Source organism: Acomys minous, assembly GCF_964271855.1.
Source record: "Acomys minous genome assembly, chromosome: 19".
Lineage (NCBI taxonomy): Eukaryota > Metazoa > Chordata > Mammalia > Rodentia > Muridae > Acomys > Acomys minous.
The window spans coordinates 16,198,711-16,223,520 of NC_140499.1; the positions used below are offsets into that span (position 1 = coordinate 16,198,711).

Sequence of the window (24,810 nt, forward strand, 5' to 3'; positions counted from 1 at the left end):
AGGCCGGACTGCTTACACCTGCTCTGAGCCAGTGAGGGGCGGGGCCAACCCGGTTCTTGGGCGGGGCCAGAGTGGCGTACCCGGAGGCGCCGGCGCCCTGACGTGGGACGCTGCCGGTTGACGTAGCTGCAGTGGCTCCGGCCTCCGTTCCTGTCCCGGCCCTGGCTCTGCTCCTCCGCCCCATGGGCGTCCGAGGCGGGGAGCCGAGCTGGACCTGCTGCAGGCTGAGGGTGTAGGCGTCGGCGGAGGTCCCGACTCGGGGCTGCCGCCCTTGTCAGGTGAGTGGAGCTCGCGAGGCTGCGCGCGGTGAGGGCTGGGAGATGGCGAGGTGCGCAGCGCTTTTCCGGGCGAGTCTGGGAGGTTTGCGGGGTGGCGGCAGTGGCGCGGGCCTGGGACGCGGGATCGGAGGTCAGAGGTTGCGATGGAGGCCTAGCAGGCCCTGACAGCCGGGTGCCGGGGGGATGCAAGCGCGCGCCGAGCTGGCTGGGCGGGTCCCAGGGTGGCCTGGCTCCCCCCAAGGCGGGAAGCCTGGTCCAGTAGGGCACACCTGAGTGGACACCTCTCTGGCCGGAGGGAGGTCCACGACGGTTATCTTCCATTCAGAGAGTATTAGTTGTCATCCTTCCTCGCCTCATTGGTCCTGGCGTGGACAGTGGGATGTCTGTTAAATGGAACGAATTCTTGTAAATTTCCTCTGTGGAAGTCATGGGTTCTGGAACTGAGAGTGGGTTTCAGCCTGTTTCGTGTTCCTGTTTTCATCCCATGCATGGCAACGAGGCAGCTTTAGTCTGACAAGTATTAAAATGGACGAAGTAATCAGTGTTTGACTTATCGACACTGACTGCTATGTGCTATTTAATGTGGTATTAGCATTTCCATTAGGCAAAATATAGTCCCGCGTTGTAGCTGAAGTTCTGTTTCAAACCTGGCGGCTTTCTCATTTCTTTATAGCCCCTCAGGCAACATGCCGCCCTAGGGCCCAATGTCTTAGGGTTTGCAAGGCGACTGTCATTTTATGAAGTGTGCCAGGTGCCCAGAGTAGAAAGGAAACTAAGGCACATGTCTTTCCATCAAAGACTCAGTGTCAGTAGAAGAACTTGTTCAAGGCTACACTTACCATCAGGGTCCTGCCCCCTGCCCCATTGACTGTATATTCTTTTCACATGTGAAGTGGTTTTGAAAGTTTTAGTCTCATTTGAGATCTAGGAGTTCTTGTTTCAAGGGAATGTAATAGTGGACCAATACCGAAGAGTTTCCTGGTGTATTTAAATAATTAAATTTGAAAGAGTTACTCTACCAACAAAATTAGGATACTACTTGTAATTGGTTGATATGCTTTCTTTTTCAGACTTAAGATGAAACGCTGCAGAAGGGCCTTCAGAAGAGGAAAGATAAACAACATTGAAGATTAACAAAACAAAACAAAAACACTTGTGTAAGTATTTTTGCCCAAGAGTAAAAAAAAACAAAACAAAAAAACAAAAAACAAAACAAAAAAACAAACCAACTAATGTCTTATTAAAGCCCAGATAGAGAAACGTTGACTTTATGCCTCATTTGTGGTTTAGTCCATCTGTGACAGAGAAATTATTTTATCTGCATTTTGGACCTCTGATACCTGATTGATAATTAACTTGAGTGCTTAGCTCTTGCATTGTGAGAAGAAAGTGCAGGGAGTCCCTGGCTTCATTACCAAGTGCCAGTATGCTTGTCTTTTGCTTGTTGTATGAAAGGTTTAAAAAAGAACATGCCCCTTTCTCTCTGTTATTGTTGTACTAGTTTGCCTTCTCAAGCACAGATAACAATCTGCACAGTCAAGGCTTGCCTCCAGCTAGAGCTCCTCATGCCTCAGAGTCTTCATATAGGCTTGCAACAGTTACCCAACTGCAAGTGTTTTCTTCTGTTTAAAATTATAAGTTCTATAGAGAATAGTAAAAGGCATGGGTAAACATGATTAAAAGCAATTTAATTCATTTATAGATATTTATAGAGTGCTGTATAGCAGACATCATTTTAAGCTTCTGGTAAAGATTGAACTGTTCAGGATGGTAGAAGAGGAAAGACACACTTCTGTTTCTCTTGGATCATTTGCTGTAAGAAGATTATTCACTGGTCCTTACATTGGCTTCCAGCTTCTCTTCATTAAGCAGTTGATGTACCCTGAGATGTGGTTAAGCTGTGTAGCTCTAGTTCCTATGGTTACTCTGTTGCCTTGATCCATTGCCTTTTGCCAGAATATGCTCTTCTTATTAAAGGCTGTATTAGTTTCTTTTCTAGTGCAGTGATAAGACACCATGACCAAGGCAACTTATAAAGGAGGGTTTAATTTGGCTTATGGTCCCAGAGAGTTAGAGTCTATGATGATGAGGCAAAGGCATGGTGGTAGCCAACTGGAGCAGCAGTGGAGAACCCACATCTTGATCCTTGATCAGGAGGCAGAGAGCATCCTAGGAATGGCCCTGCTTGCTCTAATTCATGGCAGACCTGCATAAGCGTAATTACTAATAACCATGTGACAGAGTCAATATTAGGCTGTCTTGAAATCTCCACTGCCAAAGAAATTAGTCCATATTTTTCAATTTAGCCTCAGGCAAAGTTAGGACAAGGTTAGTAGGCAGCCACATTTTTTTGCCAGAATATATTGAAAATAGTCTGAGGCCTGTTGCTAATATTTTTCCTCTCTGAAAGCCCTTGAGCTGGGCCTCACTAGTCCACATTGCTCTCAGTATGTCTGTCCGCTAAGCTTCTACTAGCATGGCCTGTTATGCTCTGCTTATAACATTCAACTGCTTTTCTAGTCCAAAGTCCTGAAGTCTTCCACAGTTTCCCAAAACAACAGCAGCAACAACAACAACAACAGCAGCAGCAGCAGCAACAAAAACAGCATGGCCAGGCTAGTTACAGCATTAGCCCACTTCCTGATACCAGCTGCTGTATTAGTTTCTTTTCTATTGCTTTAATAAAGATGCTATGAATATTGCTACTTATAATAGAAAGAATTTGATTTGGCTTGTGATTCCAGAGGGTTAGTATGATGACAGAAAAAAGGCATCACAACAAATGGCTAGAGCAGCAGGCGAGAGCTCACAGATCCACAGGTAGGAAGCAGGGAGGTGCACATTGGCAGTGATGAATTTTTTTTTTTTTTAAATCAAAAAGCCCTCCTCAAATGACATTCAACCTCAAACAAAGCCACAGCTCCAAGTCCTTCCCAAACAGTTACACCAACTGGGGACCCAGTACTTAAACATAAGAGCTTATTCCCATGCAAGCTTCTGCAAAGGTCTTCTGTGTTTGCACAAGACAATGGGTCTTTGATGATTTTTCTTAAGTGTGCGCATTAGTCTTATATTGGGGAGAGTGCTGGTAGACACTAATCCTGCAGACTTATGCCTTTGCAGCCTCAACACCCTCTTTCTTCATTCCTTTGATAAAAATAATGAGCTGTTATCATGGTAGATGATGGTCATTTTGGATGAGGATTCTAGGTTCTTTTGTGGATGAGTCACCACTTCTTGGATTAGACTAGAAACAAATTACCTTTGTATGTGGAGATTCTAATGCCAGAACATAGTCCTCAGTTAATGGCGTTATAGACTCTGTTTCATTGAGTATATACTCAGCTGACATCTCTAAGATGATAAAAAAATAAGCATAAGATAGGTACATGTTATTTTAACACATGTAAATCATTATAAAAGATGTAGAAATTTATTTGTATCTGTTTTTTGAGGTGGATTTTACTGGGCTTAAAGTCATGATCCTCTAGGGTTAGTCACCCAAGCAACTGAGATTATAGGATTATTTATATTAACATTAATTATGTTAATATATTAATTACTGGAGTTACTTTTTCTGGCGAGGTATATTCTTGGCCTTTTTCCTTTCAGTGTTGAATTTGGTATCAATTGTGTGCTCACATAGTTTTTGTTTTTAAGCTATGGGTGGGTTTGTTCAAAGTGTTTTTCTCATTTGAATTAAAAAAGTTATTGAGCTAGGCACTGTGGCACAAGCCTGTAATCCCAGCACTTGGGGAAGAAGAGACAGGCGGTTCTTCGAGAGTTTGAGGACAGCCTGGTCTACAAAGTCAGGGCTACACAAAGAAACCATCTGGAAAAACCAGATACCCAAAAAGGATGGAGAGAATGATCATTGTTATAACATGATCTCTTCCTTCCTAAATTTAACTTGGTGACAGTTTTTTTAGTGCTTTGAGAAATATGAGAACAAGTCCCACTCAGTTTGTAAGCAGTGGGAAAAAATGTAAATGTAGAAACATTTTTTTCCCATTATTTTCTCTAGCTTTTCTGCTGTTTCATGCCATTGTCACTGTGGTTGCTTCCCCCTCATTTTACTTTATGAAATGTTTTGTTTACTTCTTTATGCTATACTAAGATTTCAACAATAACAACAACAACAACAACACCACCACACACACACGTATGCACACACACACACACAAACACATTTGCAAAATTACAATCTGTTGTGATCCTCAAAGTGAGAGTCATGATGAGCAAACAGAATATATTTAGAAACTTGATAACTCATATTCATTGAATTTCAATGAAAAACTTAACCTCATACGTTCTTTGTACATCTTGAAAAAATTTATTGTCATTTTCCTCTTCAAAACTTGTCTGTGCTATTTGGTCAAAGGAATATTAACAATACAGTTCTCTTTATGATTCCTGCATCCTTTTTCTTTAAGTTTTGTGTGTGTGTGTGTGTGTGTGTTTTATAATTTGGATAATTATTACATACTTTATGTTATAAAGTATGAGTTAATTGTGTTAATACTGTACTAATAGGGGAATACCTCTCTTGTTTTTAAATTATAACATACAAGCTTTATTTTTTATTTTTATTCATTCTTTGTATATGTTAAAATAATCATAATTATGATACTTGCCTAGCTGTTTGTAAATATACATAGTCTTAGGTGAGTTCTTTTGCTGTGAAGAAACACCATGACCAAGGCAATTCTTATAAAAGAAATCATTTAATTGGGTCTTGTCTTAAAGTTTCAGAACCTTACTCTATTATCATCATGAGAGTTGAGAGTTACAGCCTGATCCACAGGCAGAGAGAGAGAGAGAGAGAGAGAGAGAGAGAGAGAGAGAGAGAGAGAGAACAGACACCACCACCCCTGCCCCCCGCCCCCCAGACAGTGACAGACAGAAACAGACAGAGACCGGATAGACAGACACTGGGCCTGGCATTGGCTTTGAAATCTAAACACCTACCCCCTAGTGACATACTTCCTTCAACAAGGCAACTCTTTCTAACCCTCCTCATCCTATCTAAGAGTTCCTCTCCTGGAACCCTAAGCTGATGGGGCTAGCTTCTTCAAAACATCATACATATATTAATATACATATTTTTCTACGCAATTGGTCATGTGTGATTACAGTTTGACATTTCATTATAATTATCCTGAATATATGATGACGAGAGATCCTTTAACTATTCATATACTACGTAGAGTGAACTTGACCAGATTATTATCCAGTCAAATATTGGAGAATACATAGAAGTGATGAAGATTATGAGGATGTACTTAATATATAACTATAATACTAAGCGGTAACTTTTTGGGAAAACCTAGAAGAGTAATTCTGTAGATAATTAATATTCCTTATTAAAATAGGTTTTTACTGCGAGCTTTAATAGGAATCATGCTGCTTCTCTTCGTAACTACTCTTTTTTTGCATCTGTGTATATCTGGCTACCCTGGAACTCGTTGTAGACCAGGCTGGCCTTGATCTTCCAGAAATTTGCCTGCTTGAATGATACAATCAAGACATTACTAATGTGAGCCATGGTCTTTTATTTAGATAGAAATGTGTGCACATTTCATTTGTTGTTTACTTGCATTCCCAGTGACAGAAATAGAAGGTGACTTAGTGAACCTTGTTAATTCACCTTTCATCCGTTTACATGATTTCTATTGTTCTTTTCTGAATCTTTGCTCTAAGTTTAACTGTTGATCTCCTTTAGGCCTTTAGATGCTCTGGAAAAACATCAGGAATGGATCAAAGGAAGAATGACAGCATTGTCCCTAGTATCACTCAATTAGAAGATTTTCTTACAGAACACAATTCTAATGTTGTTTGGCTTCTTGTTGGTGAGTAGAATATATTTTTAAAAATACTGTACTTTGTGCATGTTTTAAAAACTGTCAGGTTTTAGGCAGTGGTTGGCTGTGTCTCATCTTAACCTGTGACACACTACTTTCTCCTTTCTTAGAAAATAATTATACGTTTAAAAGAAATGGGCAATTCATTATCAAAACAATACTTTTTGTGTTTTTCCTTTTGTATATTCATGAATAGGGTGTCTTAAAAATATAAATCTTATAGATGACAACTTCTCATGACATAGTTACATTTAGACATCATCTACTGTACCGTAATCAGTGATATTCTTCAGTAGTAGGCTATTGTTATAACAGTCACTGCAGATATTTGGGATAAAGTAGCCTATTTAACGTGCCTTTGGCAAAATTTCCTGCATTCTGTTACTTTTGTGTGTGTGTGTGTGTGTGTGTGTACACGTGTGCGTGTGAGATGTGATATACATGTGTTTTGTGGAGTCTAGAGGTTGACAGCAGGTGCTTTCCTGGGTCTCTCTGCACCATATATTTTGAGACAGGGTCTTTCGACAAACTTGGAGCTCATTGCTGACCAATGTCCTCTCGGCATTCTCCTGTCTCTGGCTCCCCAGGTCTGTTTAACAGTTGTGTGGTGCCACACCTGGCTTTTGTGTGGGTGCTGGAGATCCAAACTCAGGGCCCCATGTAAGCCCTGTACCAGCTGAGCCATTTTCCCGGCCCTGCTTATTTGAACGTAGAGACCGTTGATTAAGAAATCATTTTTCTCTAAGTTGAAAGAGGCGTGGCTCAGGTAGTAGCTCTGGCTCTGGCACCTGTAGCCTAAACAGGAATGACGTGAATGCGGTGGCAGCAGCTTGTGAGCTGCTCACCTGTCTCTTGAGCTGAGCCATTTCTTCTTACTGGCTCTGTTTTCCAGGCTTCCTTCTGCTGGGAGGGCAGGCCCTGCCTGGGAGGAGTGGAAGTGCTCTTAGGATCTTTGGGGAATACGCTGGCGATGGTTGGGATGCCCAGCATGGAAGAGAAACAATAGTTTCAGTAGTGAAGGAACAAAACTTTGGGACTGTGCAGAGGGGGAGGTGGCATTGTGCTCTGGACATATGAGACATGGGCCAGAGGAACATCAGGCCATCAGGCCCCCATAAGACTTTGTACCCTACCAATTCCTCTTGCCTTCTTGTTTGTATTTCTCTTATGTATTATCCAATTCAATTTAGTGGATCAGTTTTATTCTCCTTCTCCCTCTTAATTTTGGCTTTCCTTAAGAACACAGATTGGCCAGGGTTTGTGGGTCTTCCTGCCTCAGTCTCCTAAGCACTGGGGAGGCTTTATGTTGCTGGTTACTTTTCCTTACATTCCTGTCTCCATTTCACCACTAAATGGAGCTGCCTTGTTGCCTTTTATCTTTACTGTTACATCCCTCTATTTGCTTCCTGTCTGTTGCTCTAATACTAATCATTAGTTTTACTTTATTCTTTTTTCCATCACTGTCCTTAGTAACTAATACATTGTTGCACACTGTGTTTTTGTACTCACCGGAAAGTATTAGGGTTGAGGGCAATTATTTTAATTAAAGATTATTCTGTTTTCATAATACACTTGACTTGTAGTCAGTAGTGGTTTGTTCTCAGGTTGAGTCAGATCCAATGGGGGGAAAAACGACACCGTAACCATGTTACAACTTAGTTATACTTGAACACTGCAAATATTTGCAGTGAAAAAAAGATAAGGGTGATTAAAAAAATCCAACCAATGACCTAATCCCAGATGCTTAACTCCCCATACAGAAATGCAAGAAACATAAAAAAGCAAGGCTGCAGTACGCGTTTGCAAATTCCTAATTATGCAGTAATAGCCTCCAGTGAGAGAAAAGATTGAACTCTCAAGGCAGTCAAAAGAATAATAAAGAACGTTCAGTGAAAACAAAGAGGACATAAATAAAGTGAATGACCTCAAAGAGCACAAACAGTTGAACGAAGAAGTCAATACAGACATAAGAAAGGAATTCCTTAGATTCAAAGAAGTGCCGAAAATAAATCAGTTTGAAAATTTCAATAAATTAAAAGTAAAAAACTTAGAGGAAGCCTCACCCATAAAATAGATCAAGTGAAATGTGAATTCCAGTGCTTGAAGGCATGACAGATGGATTAGGACATTCAGAGACTAGTCAAGGAGAACTAGTAAGAGAGTGCGAGCAGAGCACACACGAGGTGTGGGACACCGTTGGATGGACAGGTCTGGGAGGTCTGGGCAGAGGAGAGGTACGAGAACAGTACACAGAACGGAGGAAGCATGCTGGAGGCTGGAAGGTGAAGCACCAAGGTCCATGTAAAGGCAAAGTAATTAGTTACTTTAGTTCTCTTAGCCAAAACTGAAGGCAGAGGCATGGGGCAGTGCCTTCAAGTTCTTGAAACATTGCACTTTAATTTGATTAACACCTACACTTTTAAATTTTATGTATTTATTTATGCATTTATTGTTTGTCAAATAAATGAGAAAAAGAAAGTTATATAAGCAAAAAGTAGCCTATGAGTTTAAAATTGCTATTATTAAATTGTCAGAGTATAGATTCCTATATGGAAGTAAATCTTATTTTTGCTGATTTTTTTTTTCCCTTTCTGAACAGCTACCATTTTGTCTTGTGGATGGATTATTTATCTCACATACTATAATTCTCGGAATGTTGGTCTTATTTTAACCCTGGTTCTTAACAGATTGTATAAGCATGGCTATATCCATATTGGTAAGTGTATATAACTCTTCATTTCTTCCATGTTACCATAAGATAATACATTATAAATTTATGTTTTATAAACAAATGGTAGCTTTAGAATATTGTTTTTGGTTCATGAATTTGAAGTAGTCAGTGTATCTGGCTTTTCCTGTAACATTCCTTAAATAGCAGTGAATTACTGTTTACCCTGTTCTTCATACTTAAAGTATTTTTACAGTAACTTTTTGGCTTTTTTTCTCTTACAAAAGACGCTTATTAGAAATATTTGAGAAATTAAAAATACTTAAATCAAAATTTCCTTAGAATTTGCCTTGAATTTGAGTATTCAATATAGGTGTGCTTTTTTTTTTTTTTTTAAATAAAGTTGACCCTTTAAGAATCTATAGGTTGACATAACTTTGTATATTTCATTTTGTGGCCAATTTTAGTCCATTTCTTGCTATCAGTAGAAAGTGTACAGGTGGATGGGAATTTGCGTTAGGAAGTCATGTTCCTTGAAGTGGAATGGTTATTAGGGATAATGGGAGGCAAGGCGTCCGGACACAGCCCCTCCTCATATTCAGATACTTTATAATGAGCACGAGTAAGTCTTCTCTGAAGCATAAATGGTCTTCTTTTAATTTGGGAAAGTGACTGATGCAGACAGGTTAATGGAGAAAGATGGTGAGTTAGATTCTGTTTGGGTATGTGCAGTAGCTGTTTGTAATTGAAGGATTTACCCATATGAAATAGTTACCTATGTGATCACTTAGCAGTTCAGTCCATTAGTGATATTTATGACTCTTTTGTTTTCATTGGGAGAAAAAGAAGAGAGATTTATAAGAACTGCAAGTATATGGAGAAAAGAATGGGAAAAGATTATTAAATTAAAGGCTAAGATTGTCTAAGCTCTAATGCTCTTTTGTGCCTTAAAAGAATTGCTGTAGTTAATTACTATTGTCTTTTCTCTGTAACAGGTTCCTTCTCTTTCTCTGTTCTTTCTGGAAAAGTCATGGTTCGTGAAATATATTACATTACAGAAGACATGTCTATTAGGTAATGAGAAATAAAAAGAGACACAAACAAATGTGAATTATTATAAAAATGATTTTATTTAATATAACGTATGTATTCAAATATGCTATAAATTAAAAGTTTTTTTTCAATAGTGTTTAAAAATTATTTTTATCTGTGAGTTAATTTGGTTTAGGTTTATTTAGACTAGCAAAAACTTTTTTTAGCTAGCAGTTTATAGAAATGAATAATTTCATTTGATCTGTAGCTGAAAAATTGAACCATTGATACACTTGACTATTTCAATGTTTGTTACTTGAAATAAGTGTCAGGCGTATCGCAGGCTCTTATCAGTGAGCTCCTTATTCAAGGTAAGCATATGCAGGTGTAAAGCATGTGTTAGCAAGTACGGTTTTGCTGTGAGAATGTAAAACTAATCTGAATATAATAGGAAACAATAACATGATTAAAGTGTTTTCTGTAACCTTTGAAGAAAAGCTTACTGTATTTTCGTGTTTTTTTCAAAACTTGAGACTTAGAAAAAATTTTGGGTTAATTGAAAGGAATTGTGCTTTGGCATTGTTTATACTTCATTTAAAACTGGGAAACAACTTCTATGGTAGTCTATAATTATTTCTAAATCAAGTACAAATTATAGTTACAAAGCTGAGAGTGAATCCTTTTAAGGCATGAAGTCAAAAATCATTAGTAGATATGAAAGAGTATCTTTGAAAAATTTCCCTGAGTTTAGTAGCACCCTTTTTAAGATTTACCCTTTAAATTAGAATTTTCATACTTAAAAAATGTTATTTAAAATACAGACTCTTTTTGTTATCTCTTCACTTTTCTGTAACTATATTCTAGCATTATGTTTTATCTAACTAGGAAAGTTGAGTGATTTATATGTTATACATGATAAATCTATACAATTTTATCAGTTAAATAAGCATTCCTTTCTAATTTGGAGTTAGGCAGTCTCTTTCTTTTTTAACTGAAAGATGATGATATAAGAACAGGTAAAGCTGGAGGTAGAGATAGGATGATTCCAAACAAGTTTGAAGCCAGTCTGGGTTTTAAAAAGTGAGTTGGGTTCTTGTTTTTGTGATCTGTCTTCCCTCAGGATTCAAGATGGATTCATTATTTTTCGGTGGTGGAAAATGTATAACCCAAAGCAGAAACAACATGGTAAGTTCTTACTTTTACACGTATCAAAGGTATTTAATCATATAATCAGAATTTTCTTTTATATATATTTAAAGTTTCACAGAATAGGTAGTTTTAAATAACTTGGCATTTACAAAGCTGTGCTCGTATGTCTTGCTTAACTTAATCCATCATTTTACCATTTATTCAGTCACTTCTCACTATGCTACAGATGTTTCTAGCATCTGTAGACTATGTGGGCCTAACCATATTCTGAATAGAATGGCTTCCCAGCACTCTAGGCACCTTTCTAAGGTATCCACAGTCTTCAGCGTCTCTTTACTCATACTTGGTATGTTACCCATCTTGGTCTTGACCTTCTGGACTCAAGAGATCCTTGTGCTTCTGTCTCTCGTAGCTGGAACTGCATGTGCCAACACACCTCATATGACTAGTGGTGGTGATTACTTCTATGTTAGCATTCATAGGTCTTCTTTTGAGAAATAGTAGGTCTCTTGTTCACTTCTTAACCAATTGTTTTCTGCCTGTTTAAATTTCTTAAATATTTTGTGTACCATCTTTATCAGAGGACTTTTAAAAAATCAGTTGTGTGGTTTGAAAATAATTACTCCCAATGAATAATTTGTATCTTCTGTTAATTATTTCATTTGTTTTATGTCAAAATAAAGGTATTTTATTTTTGTCTTTTTTCCCTGTGTTTTGTGGGTCAAGTCTAAATATCAGTACCTGAACCAATGTGATATTTAGTTGTTACTGTTCTGTTTTGTTGTTTATTTTTCCTGGTAAATTTTATGATTTGGGGTTTTACAAGTATTTAGGCCATTTTAAGATGATATTTTTCAATATGGTTTGGAGATTCTGCGTGTGGATTTATAGTTATCAACACCATTTATTAAAGAGACTAGTTTTATCAACTTCTTGGGTTCATTTCTAGACTCTCGTGTGGTCCTGTTGGTCTGTTTGTCTCCTTTGCATCAGTATTGTGCTATTTTAGTGGTAGTCACTTTGTATTTAGTTTAACATTGAATACGTGAGCTATCTGTAGCTTTGTTTTTGTGCTCATGATTTCTTTGGCAATTTGGGGTCTTCTGTAGTTCCCAGTAAACTTTAGGATTACTTTTCCTTTAGCTGTTACCTTTTTAAAAGAGTTCATTTATTTATGCACCTTACCTCCTGATCATCACTCCTTCCTCCTTTGCTCCCCGTCTCACCCCCCTCCCTTTTTTGCCTATCCTCTCTTCCTGCTTCTCAGAAAAGAGGAGTCCTCCACCCCATTAGCACATGGAGCTGCATCAGAACTGAGCACATTCTCTTCACTGCGGCCTGGTGAGGCAGCTCCACCAGGAGGAACTGATCAAAATGCAGGCAAAAGCGTGTATGTCAGAGACAGCCCCTGCTCCCTTTGCCAGGGGACCCACATGATGCTTGAATGCTTATGTGCTACATCTGTGTAGGGGACGAGGTCCAGTTTACACACAGTCCTTGGTTGGTGCGTCAGTCTCTGCAAGCCCTCCTGGGCGCAGGTTGGTCTTCTTTGGGGTTTCTGTCCCTTTTAGGTCATTCTATCCTTCCTTCCACTCTTCCACAGGCTCCCCTTGCTCTGCCTAATGTTTGCCTGGGAGTCTTAGCATTTCAATCTACTGCTGGGAGGAGCCTCTCGGGGAACAGCTATGCTAGGCTCCCATCTGTAAGCATAGCAGTGTCTGGTTGGCTCTCTCCCAGGGTATGTCTGAGGTTGGGCCAGGCATTGGTTGGACATTCCCCCAGTCTTTGCTCTATCTTTATCCCTGCACATCTTTTAGGCAGGGGAAATGAGTATAAATTTTTGTGGGTGTGTTGGTGTTTTCCTTCCTTCACTAGTTAGAGGGTGGCTTCTTCAGTCTCCATGACCCCTGCTACTAGGAGTCTCAGCTAGAGTCATTCCTGTGTCCTCCTAGAAGCCTACCCTGTCATAGGTCTCCAGCGTATCACAGAGCTATCCCCACCCACGGTTTCTCTTCTCAGTGCAGGCCCTCTGTCCTTTGCCGCCACCCCCAGCTCTGATCTTTACCCTCATTTTTCTCCGAGCTCCCTCTCCTACCTTGTTCCTTCCCTTCAGCTATCTATTCTACTTCCCCTTCTGAGTGAGATTTGATCATCCTCCTTTGGCTCCTCCTTTTTACATATTCTTTGGGTCTGTGAATTGTAGTATATTTATCCTGTACTGTATGGCTAAAATCCACTTATAAGTGAGTACAGACCATGTACTTTTTGGGTCTGGGTTACCTCACTCAGGATGATCTTTTCAGTTCCATCCATTTGCCTGCAAATTTCATGATTTCTTGTTTTTAATAGCTGAGTAATATTCCATTGTGTAAATGTATCAAAATTTCTTTATCCATTTTATTGTAGAGAGAAATCTAGGTTATTTGTAGATTCTGGCTAGTACAAATAAAGCTGCTACAAACACAGTTGAGGAAATGTCCTTTCTGTGTGGTAGAGCATCTTTTGGGTATATGCCAAGGAGTGGTTTAAGGCAATATACAGCAAGCCTATAGCCAACATTAAATTAAATGGAAAGAAACTTAAAGCAGTCCCACTGAAATCAGGGACAAGACAAAGCAGCCCACTCTCTCTGAATCTCTTCAGTATGGTGCTTGAAGTCCTAGCCAGAGCAATAAGACAACTACAGGAGATCAAGGGGATACAAATTGGAAATGAAGAAGTCAAACCAAGTATTACTATTTGCAAATAATATGATAGTGTGCATAAATGACCACCAAAATTCTACCATTGAACTCCTACAGCTGATAAACACCTTCAGCAAAGTGCCTGGATACAAAATGAACTCAACAACACCAACAGCAACAACAAAAATAAATCAGTAGTCCTCCTGTTAAAAAAAATCAACAAACTGGCTGAGAAAGAAGTTAGGGAAACTACACCCTTCACACTAGCCTTAAGTAATATAAAGTATCTTGGTGTAACCCTAACCAAGCAAGCCAAAGACCTGTGTTACAAGCACTTCAATAATCTGAAGAAAGAAATTGAAGAAGATATAAGATGGAAAGATTTCCTATGCTCATGGATCAGTAGGATTAACATAGTAAAAACTGCCAACTTACCAAAAGCTATCTACAGAATCAATGCAGTTCCCATCAAAATACTAACAGGATGCTTAGCTGCTATCTTGATTAGTGTTCTCTTGCATGGAGAGGCACCATGACCACAACAGCACTTACAACGGGAAGCATGTAACTGGGGCTTGCTGTCAGTTGCAGAACTTTAGTCCATTACCGCCATGTCGGGGAACATGGTGGCATGCTGGTAGGCGTGTGCTGGGGAAGCAGCTTAGATTCTACAGCATATCGTAAGGCAGCAGCAGGAAGAGAGGGACTCTGGGCTGGGAGTGGGCCTGTTGCACCTTCAGAGCCAGTGACACACTTCCTCCAACAAGGCCACCTCCTAATCCTTTCAAGTAGTGCCACTCCCTGGTGACCAAGTATTACAATTTATGAGCCTACTGGGAAAATTAGAATTTTTGAAGTGACTATATTGACTCTGTAGATAACTTTTATTAGCAAAATTTTAACAGTATTCTAACCTGTGAATATGGAATATGTTTTCTCCTAATAGTCAATTTCTTTTCTTCGTGTTTTACAATTTTAGGTGTCTAGGACTTTAACTCCTTTGGTTAATTTAATCTTAACTATTTATTTTTGGTAACATTGAAATTGTTCTCTTGAAAACTTGCTATTAGTGTGGAAAAATTTGAATGGTTTTTGCATGTTGAGCATCTTTAATCTTGTAACTTTGCTGAGTTCATTCTTTCAGCTTTATGAGTTGTTGGTGGAGGGGCTGGAGAGATGGGTCAGCGGTAAAGAGCACTGTCTGCTCTCCCAGAGGTCCTGAGTTCAATTCTCAGCAACCACCTGGTTGCTCACAACCATTTATACTGGGGTCTGATGCCCTCTTCTGGCTTGCAGGTGTACATGCAGATAGATCACTCAAATACAAAAACAAACAAACACATCTTTTTAAAAAAGTTTTTTTTGTGTGTGTGTGGAATATTGAGGATTTTCTAACTAGAAGTCTGTGTTGTTAGCAAACAAACAGTCTAATGTCTTTCTTTCCTGTTGATGCATTATTTTTCTTTTGGCTTATTGCCTTGATAAGGAACTAAGCAATTTTGAAAATACACAAGGGTAGATATCTTGTCTTCATTGAGTCTTAGTGGAAAGAATTCCGCTTTTCACTGCTGAGTTAATGTAACTATGAGCCTAATATATTTTCTATACACCTTTTAAGGGAATTCTTTATTATGGAAGCTAATGTTCTTAGCAGTGTGCTTATAATCACACCTGTCAGAAGTAAAGAGATGTGACGTAGCAATGTAGAATGTACTGTTCACTCTGTGTGTATTATTAATCTTTCATGATTTGGGATCAGAGTTTTAGAATAAAGTAGTTTTAGAATAGTGAGATGCTGGAACATAGCACTGACAAAATCTAAGTACTATTAGTAGATCATGTGATTATTTGTAACATGGAACATTTTAATAGTGAACTATATTCTCTAGTAGGAATTTATAGCCAAGATATTATTGCTAACAAAGGGTCAGGTTCGTGTGCTTTGACAGTTACCCAGTCACTGTAGACGGTTGGCATTCCTGGATAGAAAACTTTCGAGTCTAGCTGGAGCATGGGCCTGAAAACAGTGGAAACTATTCGGACTTCCCAGGAGATGAATTAAAGACTGCCTCTTGGTAAGGCCAAGATTTTCATTAGAAATAGGAATTGTTTGATTGGAAGAAAGAGTGATGTTCAGGTCCACAAATTCTTTGCTGTAGATGTTTTTTGGAATAATTTTAGCCAGGAATACATTGAAATTTGTTGGTTGTTCAAGATAATCATAAGTAAGTAAGTAAGTAAATGAATAGAACAGAAGGAAAGAGATATATTTAATGATTTTTAGCCATAGTATTTGTTGTAACTTATTCTCTAGGCTATAAAATTAGTTGTTTGCAATAGATAGTTAGATGTCTGTAAAAGACATTTGTCATTGTTTTAGTGGTTGTAGGCATGCATTCCAGAGTATGTGCTTGTGAGGCTTGTCTTTCAACACTTCTAAGTCCCTGTGTGAGTACACCTATGTATGATGTACATCCTTGTGTGTCTCTCTTTGATAGGTATACTATTCATTATTTCTCTGTCTCTGTGGATCTGCTTTTAGGACTTTTGACTCTGTATGTATCAGGGTAGGGATGAGGGATGGAGGAGTAAGTGTTTCTGTATAGAGCATTTCTGCAAGTATAGAAGGCTGGTGGCATTGATAGAAAAGATCATGGACAGAGGCCATGTGTAAGCATGGATGTCAATCTGGCTTTTAAACTTGATTTACTGTTGGAAGTGTGGCTTCACTACTGTCAGTGCAGGCAAAACAAGTGAATGTGAACTCAGCTAAATGTTTCTTTAAAAAAAACTGAGGTCAAAATGTGCTTTTTAAAACTTAAAAAACTTTGTATTTAATACTTTCAAAAGTGATTTTTAGAAGAAAAAGATAATCTCTAGGCTAATAATAATTCAATATGGCCTAAAATTTATTCAGTTTTATTTAAGGTTTGACCCATTACTATTTTTGGTGAGTAATTTAGGTACATATTGCGTTTCTGCCCATATACCAGGCATGTGGTAGAGGTACGGAATGGAAGAAGGAATTAGGGGATCTTATAATGTTTGGTAGTGTGTACTTAGTATTTATGAGGGTTGCCCAATATATTAATTAACACATTTATTTTTATACCTTGGCATCCTAAATACATTAATGCAGCAGTGTTACTGAAAAGAGAATCTTCAGCATATTCTGCATGGTAGAGATGAAGTTGGGAGCAGCCGGCTTCATCTTCTGCAGTCCTCATTTGTTTATTCATCACTGCTGATCCCATTAGGGACAGATTCGGGCTCTGTAACTCCTGATGCATAAACCTGATGCTCAGGGCATTTGTGCTAAAGGAGCATTACTAAACTTCTAGGTACCTAAAACTGAGGGCAGGTGCTTTAGTAAGTTTCCAGTGAGTTGTTTATGACTTGAAGAATTGGGTAATAATTTCTACTTGTACAGGTCTATGTGAGATTATAAAAATATTCTTATATTTATTATGTTTGTACTTATTATTTAAGCAGTGTAAGATCTCATGGTAGATTTTTGCTTTACTAGAAGGATGACATGTTAGGAAGATGCCCTGTTGATTGTTTTTATACAAATGAGTTTTTCTGTATATTTAGCATTCTTCCAGGCACTAGAAATTTACCAGTGACTAAAATGGTACCACTGTTCACTGCTCTTCTCACATTCATGTTAGTTAGATTTAGATAATCAGCAAGTAAGGAGGAAAATAGAATGCTGAGAAAAGTTGTATAAAAGCCGGGTGAGCTGAAACTTGAAGTTGCTCCTGGGACGTCAGAGATCCTTCACTGGCAGAGGAGAGAACAGTTGAGCCATGAGGGGAGTGTGTGAGCGTTGCTGTCTCAGGGAAAGCTTTCTGTGGTTCTTCTGTACTTGGAGTTGGAGTAGACAACAGAATTACCTGGTGAGAGTGTAGCTTGTATAGGACTTACATATTTGGAAGGTCATATTATCTCTCTGAGTGAGATAGGAAGCCATTAGGAAGTTAGGGAATAGAGGATGAGATGATCTTGTGCTTTAAGTAGTCTGGTCAATGTGTTTAGCCCAGTGTGAGGAAGAACAGGACAAAAGAACAGGACTAGACTGAGATGGCTGTATGTGGAAAGTGACGGTGACTTGAGGCTGAGCAGTAAAAAGTGTTTGGATTCTAAATGTTTAAAGCAGACATGAAAGAGCAATCAAAGCTTTTGAACTTTAGCAGTGGAAAAGACAGATTTGTTGTTGAGGAACACTGTATTGGGTTTGGGTACGAAAATTACGTATTGGTTAAATAAAAATTGGAGACATTGAATGCTGCCATTTGCTCTTTGACCTTAGAGTCTGGGGTGCCATTGTTGATTACAGGTTTAAACCTGATGGATGATGGAGTTTGAATTACTTGTTTAGAATGGTTTTAAGAATACAGTACCTTATGCCTTTTAATAAAAATTACCTGTTTATTTGTCTGCTTTAAGCATTTGTTATGCAGTAAGGAAGAATGATGGAACGGCTGATGCAGTAGGGATTGTCTTGGCTCGTAGTCATGCAGTAAACCTGGAGAAACAGCAGAGAATCCAGGTCAAAGAGCTGTTTAAATGACAGGAAACTTACCACTCATAGCCACCAAGAGCTTGGAGTTAATATTACTTTTCTTTATTTTTACCACCGTTTTATTTTTTATTTTTGGGGCTGAATTTATTTCCCTCCTGCCCAGTTCTCCTAGAAAGTGATGATAAAATACTTCAAGATTGAAGTAACAAGATTACTATGTTAAAAAGAAATATTTATGATTTGTTTTTCTTAGTTTTCTTTTAAGAAATGTGAGTGGCAGTATATTAGTAAAAAATTTATAACAGCTAATAGTTTTCACATTTCATTTTGGTGTCTTCACAAAGAGTAGTATCTCTTTTTAAAATTATAGTTTCACATACTACTAAAATGAAAGTTATTTTCACTCATTTTTTAAAAACTAATTTTAATTGGTTATTCAATTTTAAAGAGTATTTAATATAATGATTTAGGTGGAAGATAAAAAATCGACTAAAATTACAAAAGATGTCATGAAAATGTAAATTTCATATTAGAACAAAAGAAATCTCTGGTAAGTGTCTCCTGATACGGTTAACATGAAATCTATGACTTGAAACTTCCTCTGTAGAAGCAAATGTCCTCTCTCTCATAAGTAGGTTTTATTTTGTTAAACAAGTTTTGACAAAAAAATATTTTGATTAAAATTCTTCAAAAGCTGACTAAAACCTTTCTTTTCATTACTCTCTTTCTTGCTTTATTAATTTATTTTCTGTACCTTGTGTCTTTAGATCCAAAGGCAGAAACCAGGTTATATATTACAGTTAATGACTTTGAATTTCATGTCTACAATCGCTCTGACCTTTATGGACGCCTTCAAGAGCTGTTTGGTTTGGAACCAACTATAATTCCACCCAAGAAAGATGATGACAAAACCCGGGAAAATGGAAGAACAAGAACTCAGTCCAAAATTGAAAGGTTCTGTGCTATACTTGACTCTTAATTTCCGTATTTAAGCTTTAGTAGATTGTCATTAACACTGTTTACATAAACAGAATCTAATCTGTTTTATATAGTTTATAATCTTTTAAATATTAAAGTGATGCAAGATTAGTTTATATAAAAGTCCCATATCTTGTTAGTCTTACTTTTTTCCATATTCAGAGAGACTATTATTTGCCTTTTTTCCTTTTAATATATATATATAAACATATACCATACTTATATATTCAAATTACACAGAAAAATATTGTATTTTGAAAAATCATGTGTGGCCTCTTCTTGTAATGTGACTTCTTTCTTTCTCTCTCTCTTTCTTTTTTCTTTTTCTTTTTGGTGGTGCTGAGGATTGAACCCATGGCCTTGCCCATGCTAAGTGAGAACTGTACGACTGAGCTAACCCCCAGCCCTGAACTCTGCTGTTCCTTTAGAAACATATGTTAAAGTCTTTTTGTATATATATACTTTAAATATATAACAGTTTCGCAAAGGAAAACAGAATAAGGTCTATTTGCCACAAAGATATCACTATCACAGAAGTATCACTGTCACTTATCTTTGTTTATATAGGGGGGGAAGATAGGGCAAGAACAGATTAAAAGAAAGGCTATTGCAGAAAGAGAAAACTCGAAGAAGGCATTTATAAAGAATGCTGGCAGTCGACACAGTGTTCAAAGCATAAGAATTTAGTATGAGTTTTGGAAAATAAGCCATAATTAGAAAATTACTAGTAAATGTAATAACTCATATACTCTTTGCAGAGAAACGAGTTTCTTTTTTTTCTTTTTCTTTTGTTTTTTTGAGACAGGGTTTCTCTGTGTAGCCTTGGCTGTCCTAGACTCATTTTGTGCATCAGCCTGGCCTCAAACTCACAGTGATCCGCCTGTCTCTGCCTCCCTGAGTGCTGGGAAAGTTTCTTAAATTAAAAATTATATTTAAGAGGTTTTGTTGTCAAACTATTATTTTCAAATGAAGCTCATCTTAATTTTAACTAACTGTTTTAGATACAGATTCTCCTTTTATTTGTGTTTTTTTAATCTGAAAATTGTTCCATCGTGTGAAATATTATTCAGCTTTTTTAAGAAAAGGAAATCTTGTTATTTGCAGCAAAATGGATATGATAAAATAAGCCGGGCACAGAAAGGCAAATACAACATAATCTTGTTTGCATGTGTAGTTAAAAAAAATTTCAACTCGGCTAGGTATGGAGACAAATGTGAGTTTAAAATTAGCTAATAGTGAGACCCTTTCTTTAAAAAATTAACAAGGAAAGGAAAATGTCAAGGAATTAATAAAAATACTCTTTAAAATAAGTAGAAAAAAGAAAACCCAACAAAATATGCCTGTCTTTCCCCAATCTTAAACTCAGAGAAATAGAGTGGAAAGTGGTTACCAGGAGAGGCGATGAAGGTCATACTGACTTATACCTTGATAGCGTGAGTCACATGGTTGATATAGTGACTTTGTTGTGTTATATAGTAGGGTGACGTAATGGGTGTCACAGTACAGTAATGATGCCATGTTTTATTCTACAGTGTTATTCTACAAAAATAGTTTTTCACTATAGCTTAAAAAGCTAGAATGAAAAAGTACATGCTAAGAGATACTTTTGGAATATTACTATGTCTTCACATGGTCATTGTTTTGCTTACTTGAATACTCATTATATGTATTTGGAAAATGCAGCTGGCATTAGTGATATATGTTATGAGGAAGTTTAATTTTGTATCTTCAAGTATTTAAGTTTTTCTTCATGTCAGTTTTATTTTTTCTCATTAGAGTTAAAGTAAAAACAGAATCTCAAGACCCCACATCTTCATGGAGATCACTTATTCCAGTCATTAAGGTCAACGTGAGCACAGTAAGTAAATTATGTTCGAGTTAATGTTTGGCACATTAGCACATAGAACTTATTTTTGCAAATACAATGTCCGTGTAAGAAAAGAAAGTAATTTTGTACACATTTTAGTTCCTATTTCTGTAAGGTGTGAATGAGCTATTTTTACACCAGCTCAGTGTTTAGATGCTTATTAAACCTGAAGGGCTATTTACAAATGCTTAAATGGCTCTAAACTTATATTGGTTTAAATAAGTGATGATGATTTTGGATAATGATTTATTTATTTGTTCATTTACTTACTTATTTATTTTTAAGTTTTGCAAGACAGGGTTTCTCTGTGTGTACCCCTGGCTGTCCTTGACTCAATTTGTAGACCAGGCTGGCCTCCAGCTCGCAGGGATCCATCTGCCTCTGCCCCCTGAGTGCTGGGATTAAAGGTGTGTGCCACCACACCCGGCTGGGTAATGATTTAAATAGCATATGCAGCTAATGGGGACTCATTTAGCTGTTGCTTGAAAATGTTAAGTCAGCTAAGGAAAAACAGTGACTAGACTATGCTGGTATAACGTTTCTTTTATGTTTCTAGGGACGTTTGGCCTTTGGGAATCATTACCAACCTCAGACTCTGTGCATCAACTTTGATGATGCTTTCTTAACTTATACTACAAAACCGCCTTCAAGTCATCTGGACCAGTTCATGCACATTGTGAAAGGAAAGCTTGAAAATGTTCGAGTCATGCTTGTTCCCAGCCCAAGATACGTTGGTCTACAAAATGATGAGTAAGAAAACATCATGAAAATAGTAGCTTCATGTAGCATCCTTCTCATATCAGTGGTAGAACTTGTACAGCAATCACACACATTTTTCAGTTGTTAAAAAGCCTTTGTGCTAAGAATTGATAGGTATATTTTTCAATGTGTTTCTGTGTGATTATAATGATAATTTTTTTACCCTCTTTTGCTCACTTATTTTGGCTTAACTTAAGCTCTGGTGTTATGTTAGGACATACCCATTTTTCTATCTAGAGCACGTGGATAAGTAGTAAATTGAGCTGGGTGTGGTGGTGCACGCCTTTAATCCCAGCACTTGGGAGGCAGAAGCAGGCGGATCGCTGTGAGTTTGAGGCCAGCCTGGTCTACAAAGAGAGTCCAGGATGGAAAACAAAACAAAGCAACAACAACAAAAACAAAAAAGGTAGTAAATTGAAGGGATTGATTACAGTGCAGTTACTGAAAGTTGAAAATTGATCAAAATTTCTTTTGGGAAAATTGGCTAAGTTAGAGAGGTCATGCTTTGAGACAACCGCTTGATTTTCTTTGAACCCCCACTCGCATTCCAGTGTGTTCCCTGTGCTGAAATAGCTGTTCTCTTTAGAAGATGTTACATAGTGATGCACAATAGACCCGCCAATGTGGTGAGGTGCTTGTGCAGCAGTGGACCAGGCCCTGAGGAGGCAGCCCTTCTTTAACTCCTGTCAGACACCAGGTCTTGTATTTACCTCTGGGATAATGGTTCCCAGGCTTGCTACTTTCTCAGTGTCTTTATTTTTTATGATATGAACTCTGGCTGAAGTTGTGTAATTTTAAGTATATCCATGGAAGATTTCTATTGTGATGTTGCAGCTTTTTCTTTGTTGTATCAATAATGTAAGTTTTTTGTGAAATCATGAGAAGGAAATTTTAACTCTATGAGTTCTAGGTGGCTGTGTGTTTTCTTGGTCTTGGTCTTTGAGAACATAGACTTGAGCAAAGATATTTTTGGAATTCAGTAGTTGAACACAATCTTGTATGTATAGATAAAGTGTATTGAGTAGAACTGCAGTTTTAAGTAACTAGAGAGAGATATGAAAAAGTGTTCAATTAATGTAACATTATTTGATGTAACATTATTTAAAATTGTATTTTTTCAAAAATGTGGATATTGTGTGTAGTGGTCTATGACTTTTATTTCAGCATTAGTGGGTAGAGACAGGAGGGTAAGGAGTTCAAGATCAGATTTGGCTACTTAATGAGTTTCAGGCCATAGGCTATATGAAATTATATTTTGAAACAAAACAAAACAAAACAAAACAAAAAACTCTAACCAGATTGGCTTAACTTTTGTGGCTTAAAACATATATAGAAGAAAATTACTGCATTCGTGTGTGCTGTTATCTGATGATTGAAAGGTGAATTTTCATGTAGAATACAATACTATAGGATTGAGAGTAGGAAATCTAGGCTAAACATTCATGATTTTAAGTTTAAGTTCAGGATGTTTGCTTTACATTCATTTTAAGTTAATCAATGAAATATTCTTAGAGAAAAAGTTATTCAATTGTTACAGATAAAAATGGCAATTCTTTTGTTTCTGAATGATTATACTTTATTATGATGTGAGACTAAGTATTACTTAGGATTATAATGGTATTAACACATCATTTATATTTTATCATAAAAGCAGATTTGATTGTTATACTTTAATAATTAGTGTTACATTTAACCTCTGTTTTAAGTAATTTTATCTCATTCCAAATTTAAAGTGAGGACTATAAGCCAGTTGTTTTCTTCCTACACTAACTTACCAATTAACTTTCAGCGTCATTTTATCATTTAACCTGATGTAAAATGCAACTAGATTAACTTGTTACAGTTCTTGCCTGTATAAAAGATGTTTTTTTCTTTTTAAGATAGAACCTGTCATGTGTTTTGTAGTTTTATTTTTGTTTGTTTTTTCCTCTTTCTCTTCACTCTTAATTACTGTCCACTAGAATGCTGAGCATTTTGTAGTCTAAGCTACATTTAGTGTGTCTCACCCTTGTTCTTGTAGGCCACCAAGACTGATGGGAGAAGGTTTTGTGGTGATGCAGTCAAATGATGTTGACATCTATTACTACATGGATGAACCAGGTATGTCCTCTTTGAAGGTATGTCTTAAAGGAATGGTTCTGTTTCTTCTATGGCATGCTGTTGCCTACATATTTGAAATCTTCAAACTTCAGACTTGAGCTATTATATTACCACTTTCTAAACTAATTTTTTCTGCAGAGTGCATTTTACAGATACACCTCAAACATTGGGGATGCAAATAACTAAGGAAAACCCTTCAGGAGTGTGGTAACAGGTAGTTTGCCTTAGTTTAGAGGCGAAAATAAAAATTTGTTATACTTGAACTTCAACACGTAAAAATTGAGACCTAGCTACTTTCAGTGATTGTTAGATGACTTCTATTTGAGAAAAGTACCTAATATTGGATTGTTTCAGCTCTTTTTTCACACTTCTATTCTTTTTGCCTCCAAGGGGTTCGTGTGGTCCCAAACCCTCTATCTTCAGTATAGGACCAGGATTTTACTTGCCTTTTTATCTTGACGTTGTAGATGCAGTGGTGTTCAGAAGTCACTGCTGCACATTGGCAGTTCAACAGAAAATGCCAAATCTGAAAGAGTTCCTAGAGGAAACTTAAAGATGATCAGTTTTATCACCTGTTGAGCACAAGTAGTCTTTACCCTTGGTGTGATGACCTGGGAGGGAAGCACACACAGAATACTGCTGCAGGCCAGAGTGTACTAGTGAATGTGGAAAACGAGCACTCGCTTTATTGACTCACAAGCCTGTTTGTTGTTGTTGTTGTTTTCATGCAACACTATTTTTACTTGAAAAAAATAATTCAAGACAAACCATGTAGTTTTTCGGGTGAAAATTAGAAAATTTTGCAAACTTCAGTGTTGTCTGACAGCATCTCAGTATTAACAGCTTTTCTAATGAAACTATTAGTGATATTTGTATGTGGTTTTAGGAAAAGTTTAATGATAAACTTGC

General features: G+C 37.4%; 1 protein-coding gene across 8 annotated transcripts in view; it reads left to right on the forward strand.

Annotated features, from left to right (window-relative positions):
- The first annotated feature begins 61 nt into the window (after positions 1-61).
- BLTP1 (bridge-like lipid transfer protein family member 1) overlaps positions 62-24,810 on the forward strand; it is a 181,553-nt gene continuing 156,804 nt past the window's right edge. For 5 of the 8 annotated variants that reach the window (XM_084768625.1, XM_084768630.1, XM_084768629.1 and 2 more), the window contains exons 1-10: positions 62-278; positions 1,349-1,435; positions 6,009-6,127; positions 8,739-8,855; positions 9,803-9,881; positions 10,960-11,024; positions 18,965-19,151; positions 20,952-21,033; positions 21,599-21,792; positions 23,822-23,901. In XM_084768625.1, the coding sequence (XP_084624751.1) occupies positions 6,031-6,127; positions 8,739-8,855; positions 9,803-9,881; positions 10,960-11,024; positions 18,965-19,151; positions 20,952-21,033; positions 21,599-21,792; positions 23,822-23,901 (901 nt within the window). In that variant the 5' untranslated portion in view covers positions 62-278; positions 1,349-1,435; positions 6,009-6,030. Of the gene's footprint in view, positions 279-1,348; positions 1,436-6,000; positions 6,128-8,738; positions 8,856-9,802; positions 9,882-10,959; positions 11,025-18,964; positions 19,152-20,951; positions 21,034-21,598; positions 21,793-23,821; positions 23,902-24,810 lie in introns of all 8 variants that reach the window. The other 3 variants (XM_084768631.1, XM_084768632.1, XM_084768626.1) reach the window with 2 other exon arrangements.